The 18041-nt window shown below is 39.3% G+C and overlaps 1 protein-coding gene across 7 annotated transcripts in view; it reads right to left on the bottom strand.

Annotated features, from left to right (window-relative positions):
- svep1 (sushi, von Willebrand factor type A, EGF and pentraxin domain containing 1) overlaps positions 1 to 18041 on the bottom strand; it is a 239394-nt gene that overhangs the window by 73670 nt on the left and 147683 nt on the right. For 6 of the 7 annotated variants that reach the window (XM_072588116.1, XM_072588121.1, XM_072588115.1 and 3 more), the window contains 7 exons: positions 13331 to 13506; positions 11502 to 11626; positions 6826 to 6949; positions 6441 to 6611; positions 4893 to 5066; positions 3717 to 3836; positions 2444 to 2620 (listed from right to left, as the gene is read on the bottom strand). In XM_072588116.1, the coding sequence (XP_072444217.1) occupies positions 2444 to 2620; positions 3717 to 3836; positions 4893 to 5066; positions 6441 to 6611; positions 6826 to 6949; positions 11502 to 11626; positions 13331 to 13506 (1067 nt within the window). The remainder of the gene's footprint in view (positions 1 to 2443; positions 2621 to 3716; positions 3837 to 4892; positions 5067 to 6440; positions 6612 to 6825; positions 6950 to 11501; positions 11627 to 13330; positions 13507 to 18041) is intronic. The other variant, XM_072588119.1, reaches the window with a different exon arrangement.

Raw genomic sequence — 18041 nt, 5'->3', positions numbered from 1 at the left:
TGTCCCGGAAAGCTTGAAAACTGGCTGTGATTCAGCTGTGGTTAGGCTCCATTTAAGCTCAAAACAACAGTCAAACTCTTACATGATCTAAAATCTGCTTCCTGAAAAGGGTTTGGAAACCAATTCAATTTCTAATTTCAAACATTCGAATACATCAATAAGGTGGGGTTTAGGGAAGACTGATGAAAATGCTTCTTTAGTGCTAGTGGGAGTTTCAGCATAGATTTTGTCCTTAAATCTCTGGAGTTGGACTTGAAGCCAAAATCTGTACAGCAAGAATGTCACCCACACAGTCACAACTGATAGTACAGTGCATCTGGATGGGGACAATATAGGAAGGGTTTAAAGGGATATGGGCCCAAGTTCTAGCAAATGGACTGGATCAATTGAAGATATCTGATTGGTGCAGATGAGTTGGACCAAAAGGTCTGTTTCTGTGCTGTACAACTCTATGACTCTAATGCATTAAATGGGGTGTGTTTTCCACCATCACTTCATTTGCTGCTCCTCAATTGATGCTTGTACGGTTCCTAGAATCTATTTACTCCTTGTCCTTACTCAACACTTGGTCTTTAGGGAAATTTTCATTACATTTTCATCTGTCCATGCTGCTCCTGGGCTTGTTGAGTTTATCATTCTACTTTATACCTTACCATGAACTTTTGAAATAGTTATATTCTTCTGAAATGTAAACACTGGCACCTTTACATAGATTTAAGATTTGGGGTAAGGCATGCTGGGGGAAAATGAGGAAGACCATTGCTTAATGCAGCAAATGGTAATAACAGGGAGCTCTATAATATGAGGGAGGTGGAAGTGGAGACAATCAATGATTACAAAATGAAATTAACTGAGCACTTGAGGGAAAAATACTTGCAGGGCTGCACAGACAGAGTGGGAATGACTGGATTACTCTGTATGCTTATACAATATAGAGAGAAAATACAACCATCTTGTTTTGTGTATACACACCCTATGATTCAGTTTGTAAATTGTACACCTCGTTATGGTATCTCCCTGGAGGTAATCATGTGGGCGGCACGGTGGCACAGTGGTTAGCACTGCTGCCTCGCAGCGCCGGAGATCCGGGTTCAATTCCCGCCTCAGGCGACTGACTGTGTGGAGTTTGCACGTTCTCCCCGTGTCTGCGTGGGTTTCCTCCGGGTGCTCCGGTTTCCTCCCACAGTCCAAAGATGTGCAGGTGAGGTGAATTGGCCATGCTAAATTGCCCGTAGTGTTAGGTTAGATGTAGATGTAGGGGTATGGGTGGGTTACGCTTCGGCGGGCGCGGTGTGGACTTGTTGGGCCGAAGGGCCTGTTTCCACACTGTAAGTAATCTAATCTAATCTAATCTAATCTAATGGTATCTTACAGAAGTAGCCCGTTCGATCCATTGAACAGAATCTTTCAAGTATTCAACTCTCACCAGCAGCATTGTCTTCGTTTGGACTTACTGAGTTTGTTACAAAAGGCATAATGAAACTGACATCATGTCATTTTCAGATGTATTGAGTGTCTGTGGTTTGACACATTTTAATAGCCATTTTCATTAATTACCTATTAAAATTACTAATTTATGGCATTGGAATTTATTTTACCTGAACTCATGTTTAAACTTCACTTTTCTGAAAGTTGATCACTGGCACACCCCCTTTGCCTACACCCAGCCTAAACAAGGGAGAAATTGAAATGTGGATTCCCCCCCAATCTAAGCAGAAGTTTTGAACAACCCAGTTTTAGACAGGACTTGCATAAAATAAGGACTAAGTCTGCCGTGGAAGCAAACACCGACTTGACCATGTGCCTATGACATGCAATTCAGCTTCCTCATTAATGGATTCAAGATGCACAATAATGGAAAAAAAACTGGGCAACTGATCACCTAATGCTTTCCATATAGATTCCAGCACTTACTAACAGCCAACATCAAAGTTACTTGACTGGAATTTCAATATTGGGTTTTCCTTGCTCACAATAAACTATTCTCACTATCCGTTGAATTATTTACAACTGACAGCTCAAAACTAAAGGTAATTTGATCTAACTAATGATGTCAAGTTCCTCCCTTCCTACTTGATCTTGACAAATTACTGAACTCATTTCTCCCTTGTGTGTTTATCCAGTTTCCTTTAAATGTATCTATGTTCACTTTAGACGTGCCTTATGGCTTGAAGTTCTATATTCTATTCACTCTCAGTAAAAAAGGCTCTCCTGAATTTCGTACTGGATTTACTAATGATGATTTCACATTGGCATTCGCAACAATTGGGCACCTTCCTCAAGGAAAGAACTCCTATTGTGCCAAATCCTTTCATAATTTTAAAGATCTCAAGCAGATCATCATCTCTCGGGCTCTTAGTTCTGGTACTAATCGTGAAATCAGTTTCTCCCCCCTCTTTTCCAATGTCTTTCATAACAACAGGTTGAGAGTCTGGTTACACACCTTGGCAGTGAGGCAGTGTATGACTCCATAGTCCATCCTTTAGACATGTGATGGTCTCAGTGCCATTTAGTTGGTATCCTTCTTCACAAGAAAAGGTCACCCGACCTCCAACAAAGTGCACGTCACCCAGAGCCAATCCATGGGTGGGTCTCCCAGGATCTTTACAACTAATTGGATCTGAGGAAGAGTGAAATAAAGGAATTTTTCTCGACTGAATCACATTCAACTGCTATTACAGAAACAGGCCATTCAGCCCAACTGACTCATGCTGGTATTCATGCACCACTCCTCCCTTCCTCAACTCAAACAACATATACTTCTATTCCTTTTTTGTTCCTATACTTACTTACCTTCCCTGAAATGTATCATTGCTGTTCACCTCAAACAGTTCCCGGGGTGGCACATTCACACTGTACACTGAATGAAGAGGTTTTTACATGGTATTCAATTTCTACACAGATTCAGGAAATAAATGCAAGTTGAGTAGGATGCAATTTTTCAGCTTATTGTTTGGCCATTTTGAAGAAAAATTGTCACCTGCATTAAATTTCATTACAACATTTCAGCTAGTGTACTAACCCTAACTAATTAATTCACTCCTCCATGCAGGCCAGATTCCCATTCAGTACCTAACACAAGTTGTACAGCGACACTGAATGTATTCTCTTTCCCTGGCTGTTTATTGTAAAGAGGATCCTTTTTAAGAAAATAAAATGATCACTTCATGACCATTGACCAAGTCAGTAAAAGTAATTTGTTTCTAATGTGTAATGATGTGTAATCCAGAGACTGGGAGTTGAAATACTAGCAGGAGAAATAGATTTTGATAAAATAAGCAAACATGTTGCCATATTGCCAAAAAATAAAACCCAACTACTTCACTAATTTCTTTCGGAGAAGAGAACCCGGCAGCTTCTGCCACCTTATCTGGGCCCGGATTACATGTGACTCCAGTCCCACTAACAGGACTAACTCATGGTACCCTCAGATCAGTTTGGAATGAGTAATATATACAGCCTGAAAGCCTGTTAGCTGTGTACACTACCTTTAAGAAAGTTCATTTTTAAGGATTCCAGTTATGCTGTGTCCACAATGTTGTGACTTTTCCTGCTGGTTAGTCTGTTCTGAGTTTGAAAGCGACACACACTGACATCAGTTGGTTTGTTTGAAAACTTAAATTGTTTTAAGCAATCTAATCCACAGACTTAATCAAACCCTGGTAAATGATCAATTATTAGTCCATTATCATTAAACACAATAATGTCAACTGTACCAGTGCAGTTTTTTCCATCGCCAGTGTACGGTGGCCTGCAGGTGCAAGTGTAGGACCCAACAGTATTGATGCATTCAGACCTTGTGTCACAATCTGACCCTAAAGCACATTCATCAAGATCTGGAAACAACAGACAATAATGATTTTTATTAATGAGAGTGAGTCTATCATTAATGAATGACATATGCAGGGTATGATATGCATCGGATCTTTTAATGCAGGAAATGATAAGAGTATAAACACAGTGACATCACAAACTAACCTGTGATATGGAAATCTCAAACAATACTTGGAATACTTTAAAAGAAAATTCTGATGAATGCATATCATTTTAATCTGGATATCCCCCTCCCCAAACCCGTTGCATTATGTTTATGAGTCAGTGTCTGAAATAGTACTTCCTGGACCTTATTTCAATATTAATTTAGGACCTGCACTCAACTCAGCCAGCCACTGGCAATCCATTTTTTAAAAAGCTTCTGATGAATTTATCGACCCCAATGCCTTTGCTGATTGGATATAATTTATTCCCTTTTGAATAGGATTAATGGTCCTGCAATTTCATTAAAAGTTTATTGTCGGCAACAAAAAGTATAAACTGCAGCACAAATGGCTAATGCAGTAACAGGAGACACCATCGCCAATATCAATGTATCCTGACAATCTTACTAGACTATGACTCAGCAAATTGCATTTTCACCTTCGACTAGAAGGTAATGAGTTCAAAGTTCCAAATTAGAGACTGAATGAGCTGATAATAAAGCAGCCACTTCCAATGCAGCATTGAGGCAGTGCTATAGTTTTCAAGGTGCCTTGGAGATGAGATGTTGAACTGAGGCCCCATTTGCTGTTCCAGATGGAGTTCTCTCCCCGTGTCCCATGACAAAATTTATCCTTCAATCAACATCACTAAAACAAATCATCATCACGCTGCTGTTTGTGGGATCTTGCTGTACATCAATTAGCTGCTGCATTTCCTTCATCACATGATTGACTACACTTCAGAACTACTTCAGTGACTGTAAAGTGCTTTGGGACACACTGCGGTTTGAAAGACAATTTAGAAATGCAAGTCTCTCTTTCTTATAAGGCACATTTCAATTAACCTTAAATTTAGTTCAAGTCCTTAGTATTAACTCTTAAACCTTTTGGGTTATGTTTTCTTTACCAACTCACCAAGGCAGACAGGCACAACACCAGTCCAATGTCCATTGTCAGCACAGAAGAGTTTGTAATCCCCCAACAGGTAATAACCGTTATTACACAGGTAGGAGACAGCAGTGCCAAAGAGGTAGTCTTCAGCAGCAAAGCTCCCATTGTCCAGGAAAGGAGGCGAGCCACAGTTGATTCCTGAAAATCACACACAAAATAATAGGCACAGTAATTTGTCATGTCTCTTCTAGAGAGACTACAATCAAAAATCAAAGAGGAAACAAATCAGAAACTGCTAGAAGTCTAATCACCGCTGCTTCTGACCTGAAGACTGGGAAAAAATATTTATATTTCAATTCGGATGATATCTTGCTGCATCTACTACACTTTAAAAGTTCTTTATTTGAAGAAGAGGAGGGAAGTGGTTCTCCTGAGTTTCCTCACCCATACTCAATCAATATTCTAGGAAAGCAAATTATCTGGGCATTGTTGCACTTGTTATCAGCAAACTCGCTGCTGTTTTGCCTGCATCACAGCAGTACTAACCAAAGAAAAATAAACAGTTACTAAATAAAATATAATATTTCAATGATTAATGAACTATTGTACAATAATTTCCAGGCAATGTTATCTACCTGTGTTTCATAACATTGTTTGTACTACTGTCACATTCTAAAGATGCTGACTCATGGTGACAATGTTGTTTCACAGATTGTCGTCTCCCTCTGGTGCCTGGTTAATGTAACCATTCTTTGTGTTAGCCTTGATTATATCATAGTGTATATCTTTATGTGTTGGCCTTAGTACCGATTTTAGAAGATGACCATACTCCAGCAGGGATCAATGGGCAGAATTCAAGACAGCAGTGATTAATTCCAACCTCCCTAGCAAGACCTTCAATGAGTGGTCTGGATAGTTGGATTTGGAGGTAGATGCCTTAATGTTTGTCTCTATAAACAAAGTTCTTACAAAGTTGGAACAACTTGGCTCCAGGGCTTTCCTTCACTTCTTGGCTGTTAGGAGTACATCAAATCTGTCAGAAGATCATGTATGCAAGTTCTCCTTTAGAGACTCCCTTGCGTCTTCTAGGCTGAGAGTAAGGTGCTTAATGTAAATTTCCCCTCATACTTAAGAGTACAACTAAAGCTTGCACTCCTTTTTAAGTACCTGTAGGGTGGCTGTATGGATAGAGGTGCCAGCTTTTGAATTAGGTGCTTACTCATTCAAATGCCTTTAAGTAGATACAGAAGATAGCACTATTTTGAAGAACAGGAGATTTCCTAGTCTAATACTCATTCCAAACCAAACATCACGGGGTATAGATCATCTTATCACTATCATATTGTCACTTGTGGGAGTCGCTGTGTGCCAACTGGATGTTATGTTTCCTACATTATAACAGTGACCACACTTCAAACTGTGAAGTACCTTGTGACCTCCTCAGATTATGAAAGGCACTATGGAAATGCAAGTCCTTATTCTGTCTGAGTCTTACATATACAAGTACTGAATCAGTGCAGATCCTGTGAGAATCACAAAGATAGATCACAGTTATCGTGTATGATAACTTACTTTCACAGTAGGGGATTGGATAGCTCCAAGCTCCGAGGTTTCGACAATGTTGTACACTATCTCCAACAAGGTGGTAACCTAATTCACAAGACAGTTCAACTCTTGATCCTGGCTTCCTGTCAGAGCTGGACACTAAGAGATTGGACTGGGATCCTTCCAGCTTGGGACAATCTGAATTTAAATAAATTACAAGACAATGCATTAAATCCTTTCGTACTTGTCTTATCTACAAGGGGAAGGAAGTGTTGTATACTGGGCTTAGTTAGTTATTGATGAACTTTTCAGTTGAAAGAGACTAGGAAGGTGGTGGAGGTGACAAATTAGTGATTTTTCCCCACTGTCTTGTGGCTGTCCATGTATTTATATCAGTAAGATAATAAGTTACCAGCACAGAAGATACTCGTGGAATTTTTCTTCACTCTTCCAACAATTCCTGACAAAAAATCAGGCCAAGCCAACACATTTCCTTTTTTTAAGTCATCGGGACAAGCTGTGGCCAGGAGCTTGATCTGAAAATGAGAGAGCAGTTTTTAAAATTCTTCACAGGATGTAGGAATCATTGGCTATAGGTCAGAATTTGTAGCCCATTCCTAATACTATTGAGAAGCAATAAAACTCTCCTTCAGGAAGTCATAAAGTTCTCTTTGGTTACTTTCACCTGATTAGCTGTATTTTTGTTTAGATGCTGTCGACAGAAAGAGAATCTCTTGTGCAGGTGCAGACACTGTTTTCATGTAAGAAACATGGTAACCAATTTAAACACAGAAAAACCCATATAGACAGAAGATCTATATAAAATAATTAAGTTTTAATTCTTTATTGCTCTCATCATATTGATAGCTTTTCCCAACTTAATGAATGACATGTAAAGGCCGCATTTATTTCTATTTGGGTTATGTTGTATTTTTATTCATTTAATGGTGGGTGGCACAGTGGCTCAGTGGTTAGCTCTGCTACCTCACAGTGCCAGGGTTCGATTCCCACTTCAGGCGCCTGGCTGTGTGGAGTTTACACATTCTCCCTGTATCTGGGTGGGTTTCCTCTGGGTATTCCGGTTTCCTTCCACAATCTCAAAGATGTGCGGGTCAGGTGAATTGCCCATAGTGTTAGGTGCGTTAGTCAGGGGTAAATATAGGATTGGTGCTTGAGTCTGAGTGGGTTATTTCAGAGGGTTAGTATGGACTTGTTGGGCTGAAGGGCCTGTATCCATACCGTTGATAATCTAAACTAACCTAAAGCTCTTGGAATCCTGTTCTGGGAAACTCTTCTTCATTTGTTCCCCTTGCTATCTTGAGTGGTGTGCCAGGATTTGGAGTATGCAAGGCTCCTGTTAATATGCAAGCCCAGGCAATAAAACATGTAGGATTGACCCACATGTCTCCATTAAGACAGCAACTTTAATCCAACTACACTTTTGTGGGCCTGAACTTTCATGAATTGATTTTGCAAATTATGATGTTTTGAAGATTGTTCTATTTTGAAGTGAATTACATTTTACTGCATGAATCCATGTAAGATTCTATAAATCCGTTTTTTGGATTAGAATCAGGCTGACCATTGTGGCACAGGCACTCTCACACAAAGCACCTCACACCTTCAATGCATTATCTGGGCTAACGTGACACCAATTATTAAAGTTCACTTGAGAATGTAACTTTTAAAAAGGTTTTGCAATTTACATATGAAAGAACTGAAGCCAACATGGTCATTCAAAAAGATAAGACACTTAACAAACAATCCAGGTCTTTTTCAATATATAATTTCATAATATATATACATCACACTAAACTTTTGCTATAAATTCTGTGTTGTACAGTGTTAAATTCCACAACCACCTGATGAAGGAGCAGCAATCCGAAAGCTAGTGCTTCCAAATAAACCTGTTGAACCATAACCTGGTGTTGTACGATTTTTAACTTTGTACACCACAGTCCAACACCAGTATCTCCAAATCATGAAATGAATTGAAGACAAAATGAAATGGGTCATGTGATTTGTCTGATACTTGCCTGATGGGCAAACTTGGGTTATGTGATTGTTAGAGATTAAAAATTACCTGATTGTTTTACCAGAAAGAAGGTGTAAATTGTTTACTTTTGAAGGCAAAGTTTCAAAACAGCAATAGACTGAGATTCTCCAGAGTTGCAGAAAAATATTGGGGATGTCAGGTTGTAAACAGTTATATTTTAAACTGTGCATTTAGTTCCATGATGAAAGAGATTTGAGCTGTCAAGGACTGATGTTCAGCATCTCTGCCTGGATACCAGATCCATGAGATTCACATTGCCATAGAGATGGGCTTTAAGTTGTGAAGGATACAGTTGAAAACGTTGTGATATGGGGTGATGGAATTTTATAAAATATCACTGAGGCAGATAGGCAGGTTAGTCTGTCAGAGTCCAGAACAGAGAGAGAGAGAGAGAGAGAGAGAGAGAGAGAGCAACTAGAAACTAAAGCCCTCATAGTTCATCATGCTGGAATAGGGATGATAGCTTGTGCATGGAATGAAAGGATCAAATTTGTGAAGACTTAAAATGAAGCTAGAAGGTTTACCTAGTCTTTGCAAGATGGAAGAATTCTACTCAAAGAACAGAAGTAAACCCTTAGGAACTGGGAATCATTTTGAATTGATTCTGAGCAAATTGCTTGTCTACTTAAAGGACATTATAATGTATATCTGTGAAGAATGTTTTATCAGTTGTGCTTAAAATAGGAAAGGTGGTGTTTCATTTTATGATTTAAAGGATAAATTGCTGACAAAGAGAGATTAATCAAAATCTTTTCTTCATGTGTGTTACAGCAAATGGCTTAAAACATGAAATCTTACTGTGTAAATCTCTCCACTACTAGCTGAATTGTTGAATTCCTATTTGGAAGATACAGACTTCACAGAGATAATAATACACTCTACTAAATCTTGCTTTGTTTATTTGCAACTGACAGAGGCAGAGCTCTACAACTCTCTTGGCTAAATCTGTTCAGAAACAGACAATTTGGCACCATGTGAAAAAATATTACAATTTGAATGTGGAATATATGTCATACAGGTGTTATGGTCGCTCGTTGGTTAGCACTGCTGCCTCACATCGTCAGGGACCTGTGTTTGATTCTACCCTCGGGTGACTGTCTGTGTGGAGTTTGTACATCCTCCCTGTGTCTGTGTGGGTTTCCAACCGGTGCTCCGGTTTCCTCCCAAAGTTCCAGGATTTGCAAGTTACATGGATTGGCCATGCTAAAATAGTGTTCATGGATATGTAGGTTAGGTGTGTTAGCCATGGGAAATGCAGAATTACAAGGATAGCGTAGGAGATGGGTCTGAGTAGGTAGCTCTTTGGAGTGTCAGTGTGGACTCGTTGGACTGAATGGCCTGCTTCCACACAGTAGGGATTTTGTGGATTCATATGGTGCTGCTAATGGTTCTACTATCTTTATCCAGGGTAAACGTAACCAGTGAATTCATTTTCAGCTAAAACCTTAACTACAAGCAATTTCAGATTATTAAAGGAACTCATCAGCTTTAGCAACTATAGACTGAGTCATGTAATGAAATGTCCTTTGCCCAGCAGTTTTTAAACCAGTAAGTTCATCTCAGGGTAGAACATAATATGTATATTATAGCCGAAAAAAGCTTTTCTTTAAAAAGTTTAAGTTCACCAATAGCAACACTTAGAATCTTACCTTAAAGAATTCTAGCACATTCTTATCTAGATGTGGGCTCGTGAGGATTTAAGTATGAGGATGACACTTACACAGAGGGTCCCCAATTTACAAATGGTCATGCTTACAAACACAATCCCATAGAGGAATGTATGAATGTTTCCTGTGTTTATGAACAGCTATTTTGCATTGTGTTCTGACTTGCGTACCGATTAACTTACAAGGGGACTCCAGAATGGAACCCATTTGCAACCCTGGGATTGCCTGGACTTGCTTATGAATATTATTGTAAGAATTTTAAACTACATTATATTGATGAATACTTTATTCACAGAGTATCAAAGACGAGTATAACATGACTATTCTCCTTTATGTCTATATACAATGTTTAAACCTTTAAAAAAGCTGGAGATTCAATCAAATCGACTTAAAGAAAACAGTATTCACAATCCAGTATATTTTCTTTACATTGTCTTGTCTCAATTTTTATGGTAAATCTTAGTGGTCGACTTGACCCTGTTGTGTCCTAAAATGGCTGTAGCTCTGTCTGTGCCTCCTTTTATGTATAGAGATTGCCTTATAATTTGTGTCCCTGGCAGTAAGAGACAGTCTGTATTTATACACTGTATCTCCACAAAAACAATTCTTATTCATTTTGCTTGTCATGATTCCTTCATGAATTTGTATGGTTCAACATGTCCATCTATCGGACTTTACGCAGGTGTTTGTCAAACGTTGAAGGTCCCTTAAAGTACTGTACTTATTGACACCTATTTAAATGCTAAACTTAGTGCATTTTATTGAAAACAAGTTTTATTAATATACTTAAGACCTTAATTTGTGCCTTAATTTGATCAATTCCTGTACAGTATCACATTTCCTTTGCTATATATTCAAAGTTTTTTAAAAAGGTCAGCATTTGATCTATGCCAAATTGTCTTTGAATCTGGTATCCCCTATATCTGTAATAGGGGCAACATTATCAGAAGGGTAACAAAGGACCTGTCTCTGTGACCTTTCAGTTCATAATCTATACCCATCTTATTCTCCATGTAAGTCTCCTCCTATCTCATTTTCATATCACCGTATCAGCATTTTCCTATGTTCCTGTTATGGTTATCCAGTTTATGATGTTCCCCCCAGTGTCTTAACCAATATTTATCCCTCAACCAATATCTCCAAAATAGATTGTCTCATCATTTTTATGTTGCTAATGGATGTTTGTTGCGTACATATCAGCTGCTGCCTTTTCCAAAAGACATTTTAAGTGTGTTTTGCATTTACTTGAGACATACTGAGGGTGTGAAAGGTGCCAAATAAATGCAAATCTTCCTTTCAAATAAATGAGGAGGTGAGTTAAGATATATTCAGAGAGAAATACTGAGCGTACAAGATCATTCTTACCTGCTGTGTTGTAAGGACATAATCCCAAATGTTTAACTGGCTCAAGGAACCCACAAAAGATTCTGCAGGATTAAAGCCTTCGCCTCTCTGATCCTGCTCCTGGCCAAGCACCAGTGCTCCACCACCTTAAGAGATGCAAAGAAATGACAATAGAAAACAGCAGCTGAAAGTTGCCAACTCTAGTCGGACATATTCTGTGAATTTTAATCATGACCTCCCACACCAGCCAGTCAAACAACCTTTTCCTTCCCAGATCTAATTTACTTTAAATATACAAATAAACTTATTTAAGCAAAATAAAAATGCAATGCTGTGGAGTGCTCGCAGTAAAGTTGCTGAGTTTTCCTGCAGAATTCAGGACAATTCTGGAGGGTTAGCAACCAGATAGACACCAGCTAATATGGCCTTCAATGTTCAAAATGGCCACCAACATTCAACATAACTACTAATACTCCACATGCCACCAATCTAACAGAAAGCAGGACTGAAAGATGGGAGTAAATGTCTTGATTTATACATTTGTTAATAGAAAATATTGCATTGGAACCCAAGAAGTCTCAATGAAAAGGTTTAGGCAACAACAAGAATCTTAAATAATATATTATACTTATTCAATATACTTTTCCAATGTCTTATTGATAGCTATAAGCACTGAATCTTCACCAGAGAGGATCCAGGAAGTTGGGCTGTGCGGGGAGTCCCCTTACATGGCTGATAAGTGAGGAGACAAGGTTGGTCAACCTACCAGAAGGTACCAGCCTCCACCACCCAACTCCCAATCAGAAATTGAATGGCTGACTGAAAAAAAATCCCTTTTCCTGCTTAACAAGGATCCTAAGGAACCTGACCGCCTGACCAGGTTATGGATATGAGAGGCTTTACCACCAACCTGAAATCACCTCCCAAGAAAATGCCTGGTGCAGGGAACAGGCTGGGGAGATTGGCTCAAAGGCAGTCCTCCCAGGTTTGCAGCCCCACCTTTTCAAATTCTATGGGGTCTGAAAATTCAGTCCAAAACATAATGCTGAAGTTCTGACTTTTGCTTAAGCGCAGCACTTAATATAAAGCAAACTAAAATTATGACATGGTTGTTTGAATTCAAGTTCCATTGTACTATCAGAATGAAAAGATCCCTGATATTTCTTTTCAAGTTCACCCTTTCATTAATATTATCATATTATCCCTACATTTATGGAAGGAGGCCATTCAGCCCATTGAGTCCACACCCATCCTCCGCAGAGCATCCCATCCAGGCTCCCCCCTCTCTGCCCCACCCTATCCCTGTAACCCTGCATTTCCCATGGTTAATCCACTTGGTCTGTACTTTCCTGGACACTATAGCAATTTAGCATGGTCAATCCACCTAACGTGCATATCCTTGGACTGCGTATCTTTGCCTGGATGAAACCGGAGCACCCAGGGAAATCCACTTAGACACAAGGAGAATGTGCAAACTCCACATAGTCACGTGAGACTGGAATTGAATCCAGGTCCCTGGCACTGTAAGGCAGGAATGCTAACCACTGAGCCACTGTGTCGTCAATTTTACATAATCTGATCAATTAATATTGCAATAAGCTGAGGGATTTCATTAATTACATTTGAGAAACATTTGCAAATTAAAGCTGTAACCTTTGAGCACAATGATTCCAACAGAGACTCCACTACATATCAGATAGCGAAATACTATTGTCAAATCCAGTTGGGTGTTTCACTGAAAATAATTTGTTTTCTATAAAAAAACTCCAAATTGGATATGAATTGGGAAAGCATTATCGTTGTTGAAATGTTTAATCAAAGTTCTGCACTGGGGATAGTAAATGTATCACCTGGGATACTGGCTCCTGTGGAAAGGTCTTTCCCTTCATCTGAGACTTTCCCATCTATATAAACTTTCCATGCTCCGTTGGTGCTATTCCAGGTGATGGAGATATGGTGCCACTTCCCGTCATTCACTGATGGACAATCGGTGACTTTCTCCTTGCCATTGACGTATAATACCCAACTGTATGGAAGATAAGGAAAGATTAATCAGCTTTGTACCATAAGGCATAAGCACTTCTCCTATGTCATACATCACTGAGATATGCATGTATCATCTCTATTATAATTTCCAGAAATTCAGTGAATGGATTTTATAAATCAACTTACTAAGACAAGCAGTACAGAAAGCTATGTTCTCCTTAGATCAGCAAAGGTTAAATGAAAATTTAATGGAAGTGTCTTAAAAGCAAGAAGGGTTTTGCTGGAGTAAATCAGGGAAATTTGTTTCCACTGGCTGCAGGATTGCATTGTTACAAGCTGGAGGCAGAGGTAACATTGATTTTCAAAAGGAAATTGAATACAGTGTCAAAGGGGTGGAAAGTTTCAGCACTATACGTGAAACATCAGGAAAGATTTCAACTAATTGGATAGCTTTTTTCAGAGTGCCAGAAAATACAGGATGAGTTGAATGCTCTTCTGCACTTTAAGTGTTTGTGATTCTATGATACAATAGTCCTCAGCGCTTATAGCATTAAGTACAATTAATTGTACATATCAACAAGGCAGTAAATGCAAAAGATAATCCAGTCTGTTGGCGAACTGGCGACAATGTGCCTAAACTGTCTGATTCTTTATTCAGTATCCACTTGCTCTGCCCTCCCTTTTAAAGTTCTTTTTGTCATAGGTTCAAGGTGAGAGGGGGAAGCTTTAAAAGGGAACTGAGGGACAACTTCTTCACACAGACGATGGTGAGTAAATGGAATGAACTGCCAGAGGAAGTGGTAGAGGCAGGTACAGTTACAATATTTAAAAGAAACTTGGACAGGTACATGAGTTGGAAAGGTTTAGAGGGATAAAGGCAAAATGCAGGCAAGTGGGACTGACTTAGTTTGGGAAATGTGGTCGGCATGGATGAGTTGGACCAAAGGATTTGTTTCTGTACCCTATGGTTCAATGACTGTGACTCTACATTCAGCCAATCAATGGACACTGATCTTCAATATCCAAAATAGGACATACTTTCCACTTTCTCTTGCTCAATTCCTTCCAGGGCTTCAGCCTTTATAACATTAATTGCTACAGATTATCTGGAAGCAGTCTTAAAATTACACTTCATAGCATAGAGTGTTGTTCAATGGATGATTGGCTTCTTCTTTATCTTGTTCTGGTTCCATGTTATTGTAATGCTTTCTGAAACCTAAGTTGGTAATTTGGAACATGGGGATATTGGTGATGTGATCTGTAATTGTTCTCATTGCTAAAAGGCATTGTTATTTTTAATATTATTATTTCCGATATTATGGAACCCAAAAATGAAATCTATTGATTTGTCTATAAAGTTTTTTTTTCATTTTGAAATAAGAGTACTACTTCATCCAGAAAAAATTGAGACATTGTTGATGGTCAGGAGAAAATGAGACTACAGATGCTGGAGACCAGAAAAGTGTGGCAGTGGAAAAGCACAGCAGGTCAGGCAGCATCCGAGGAGCAGGAGAGTCGACGTTTCAGGCATAAGCCCTTCATCAGGAGTTCCAGAAATGTTGACTCTCCTGTTCCTCGGATGCTGCCTGACCTGCTGTGCCTTTCCAGTGCCACACTTTTCAACAATGGTTATTGATGGTCAGTACATTTTCACCTTTGTTCACCTTTACATGTATAACATAAATAGGGTATTGACCCTTTAAAATATTTTTGTAGCTACATGCTCAATTAATCTCTGAGGTGGTCTTCCATGAGCATTGAAACCACTAATTTAAAGTGGTGGCACAACTCAACGTGAGATGCACGAATAACATTCTTTTTTTGTCTTGAAAAGTCATATAAGATTTTGAAAATTTAAATGATGGATTATGAATTCCATTCATCAAACTGTAACACAATAAATTGTGGGATAAATAATTCTTGATGGATTACAAGCTTTGTCTTTTGGGTTCAAGTCCCTGTCCATGATCTGAGCACAACAATCAAAGTTAACACTGCATTACATTTCTGAGGTTGTGCTGCACTATTGAAGGTGCAAGCCTTCAGATGAAACGTAAAAGCAAGTTCCTAGTTGCCCTCACAGTAAGATGTTGAAGATCCTATGACACTATTTTGAAGCGGAGAAGAAGTGTTAGATTGAGTGTGCTGGAAAGTATTCATCACTCAATCAACTTCACAAAAACAAATGATCTGGTCATTATCATATTACTGTTAGTAGAAGCTTGCTGTGTGCAAAATCGGCCGCCAAATTTCCTTTCTTACAACTGTAATTACACTTCAAAAGCAATTAATTAGTTATAAAGTGCTTCAATCTGGTTGTTATGAGAAGTGCTGTGTAATTAAAGTTATTTTTCATTGTCATTTTGATTGCGGTTAAATACTACTTCTGTGTATTTGTGTTCCTGTGAGTTAACATAGCTCATAATTTTAGCCTGTCGATAATGGCTTAATAGAGGTTGCCTTCCATTTTGTGAAAGAAGTAAGGAAAAGTAATGCGATTTCCATTGACTAATATCATAAATTAAGAGTAATGTGTAAATCACTGCTCACAATCTCAGATACAATTTGTCTGCAGGAACAAACTTCACTTCAAAGAGGTTTATACTGGGAATAGACTTGCTGCTTTGAATGTAATGTTTTTAAGTAATGAAGCTGTACAATTGGGGGACAGCGAACATAATTCTGTTTTTTTAAAACTTATTGATTTTAGTGGGATGTGAGCATTGCTGGCTGGCCAGCATTTATTGCCCGCCCCTAGTTGCCCTGGAGAAGGTGCTGGTGAGCTGCCTTCTTGAACCACTGCAGTCCACCTGCTGTGGGTTGACCCACAATGCTCTTAGGGAGGGATAACAAGGGAAAGTGTAGGATGCATTAATGACCACAGAGGAGTCAGAATACATAGGTAGGGTTCTAAATGAATACTTTGGGCTGGTGTTCACTCGTGAAAGGGGCAATATGGGACGATAAATAAGGGAGAAGGTAGTCAGTGATACAATTAAACAAATTTGCATAGACAGAGAGGAGGTTCTGAGCTCTGGCAGGATTAAAGGTAGATAAATCTCCAGGCATGAATGAAATATGTATCAGATTGTTGAGTAAGGCAAGGGAGGAAATAGCAGGGGTGCTGGCAGAAATTTTCAATTCCTCTCTCTGGCCACAGGAGAGGTGACAGAGGTCTGATGGACAGCCACTGCGTTATCATTATTCAAAAGGGAGCAACAGATAAATGGGGAAACTACAGGTGAGTCAGTCTAACTTCAGTAATGGGGCAACAATTGGAAGCAATTCTGAGGGGCGTCCCTGATTTTCGAACATAGAGTCATAGAGTCATAGACATGAACAGCATGGAAGCAGACCCTTCGGTCCAACCTGTCCATGCTGACCAGATATCCCAACCCAATCTAGTCCCACCTGCCAGCACCCAGCCCATATCCCTCCAAACCCTTCCTATTCATATACCCATCCAAATGCCTCTTCACTTAAAATCATTATACTTATGAGTGCTATTTCATGCATGGGTGTAATTTTAAAGCCCTGATGTAAGAAAATTTCCTGTGTGTGCAAATGGTTCCTTTATATTGTCCTACATTCCATTCTGACTTGCATACTAATCGACTTGTGAACAGACTCCAGCATGGAACCTGTTCACAACCCAGAGACTGCCTATAATCTGCATTTGGAGAGGCAGCCATGAATCAAGAACAGTCAGCATGGTTTTGTAAAGGACAGGTCATTTCTGACCAACTTGACTAAATTTTTCAAAGAGGTGACCAGATCTGGATATAGGTTTGCTCGCTGAGCTGTAAGGTTTATTTTCAGATGTTTCGTCACCATACTAGGTAACACCTTCAGTGAGCCTCCGGATGAAGCACTGGTGATGTAGCCCGCTTTCTATTTTTTTGTCTGGGTTTCCTTGGGTTGATGATGTAATTTCCTGTGTTGATGTAATTTCCTATGGTGACGTCATTTCCAGTTCTTTTTCTCAGAGAATGGTAAATGGGATCCAAGTCAACATGTTTGTTGATGGAATTCTGATTGGAATGCCATGCTTCTAGGAAGTCTAGTGCGTGTCTCTGTTTGGCTTCTCCTAGAATGGATGTGTTGTCTCAGTCGAAGTGGTGTCCTTCCTCATCCATATGTAAGGATATGAGTGAGAATGGGTCATGTCTTTTTGTGGCTAGTTGATGTTCAAGTATCCTGGTGGCTTGTTTTCTGCCTGTTTGTCCAATGTAGTGTTTGTTACAGTTCTTGCAAGGTATTTTGTAACTTAATTTTGCTTGTTGTCTGTTTTGGGTCTTTCAAGTTCATTAGCTGCTGCTTTAGTGTGTTGATGGGTTTGTGGGTTACCATGATGCTAAGGGGTCTGAGTAGTCCAAAGTGTATGGTTATCTACTTTGGTGGCAAGGACAGGAAGGCAGATTACCATCTAAATGGAATCAATTTAGGGAAAGGGGCAGTACAGAGAGATCTGGGTGTTCTTGTACACAAGACAATGAAGGTAAGCATGCAGGTACAGCAGGTAGTGAAGAAGGCTAATCGCATGCTGGCCTTCATAACAAGAAGGATTATGTATAG

The sequence above is a fragment of the Chiloscyllium punctatum genome, chromosome 2 (assembly GCF_047496795.1).
Source record: "Chiloscyllium punctatum isolate Juve2018m chromosome 2, sChiPun1.3, whole genome shotgun sequence".
NCBI lineage: Eukaryota > Metazoa > Chordata > Chondrichthyes > Orectolobiformes > Hemiscylliidae > Chiloscyllium > Chiloscyllium punctatum.
Note: the sequence above shows the minus strand (reverse complement) of the source record. Positions and strands in the feature narration are given on the sequence as shown.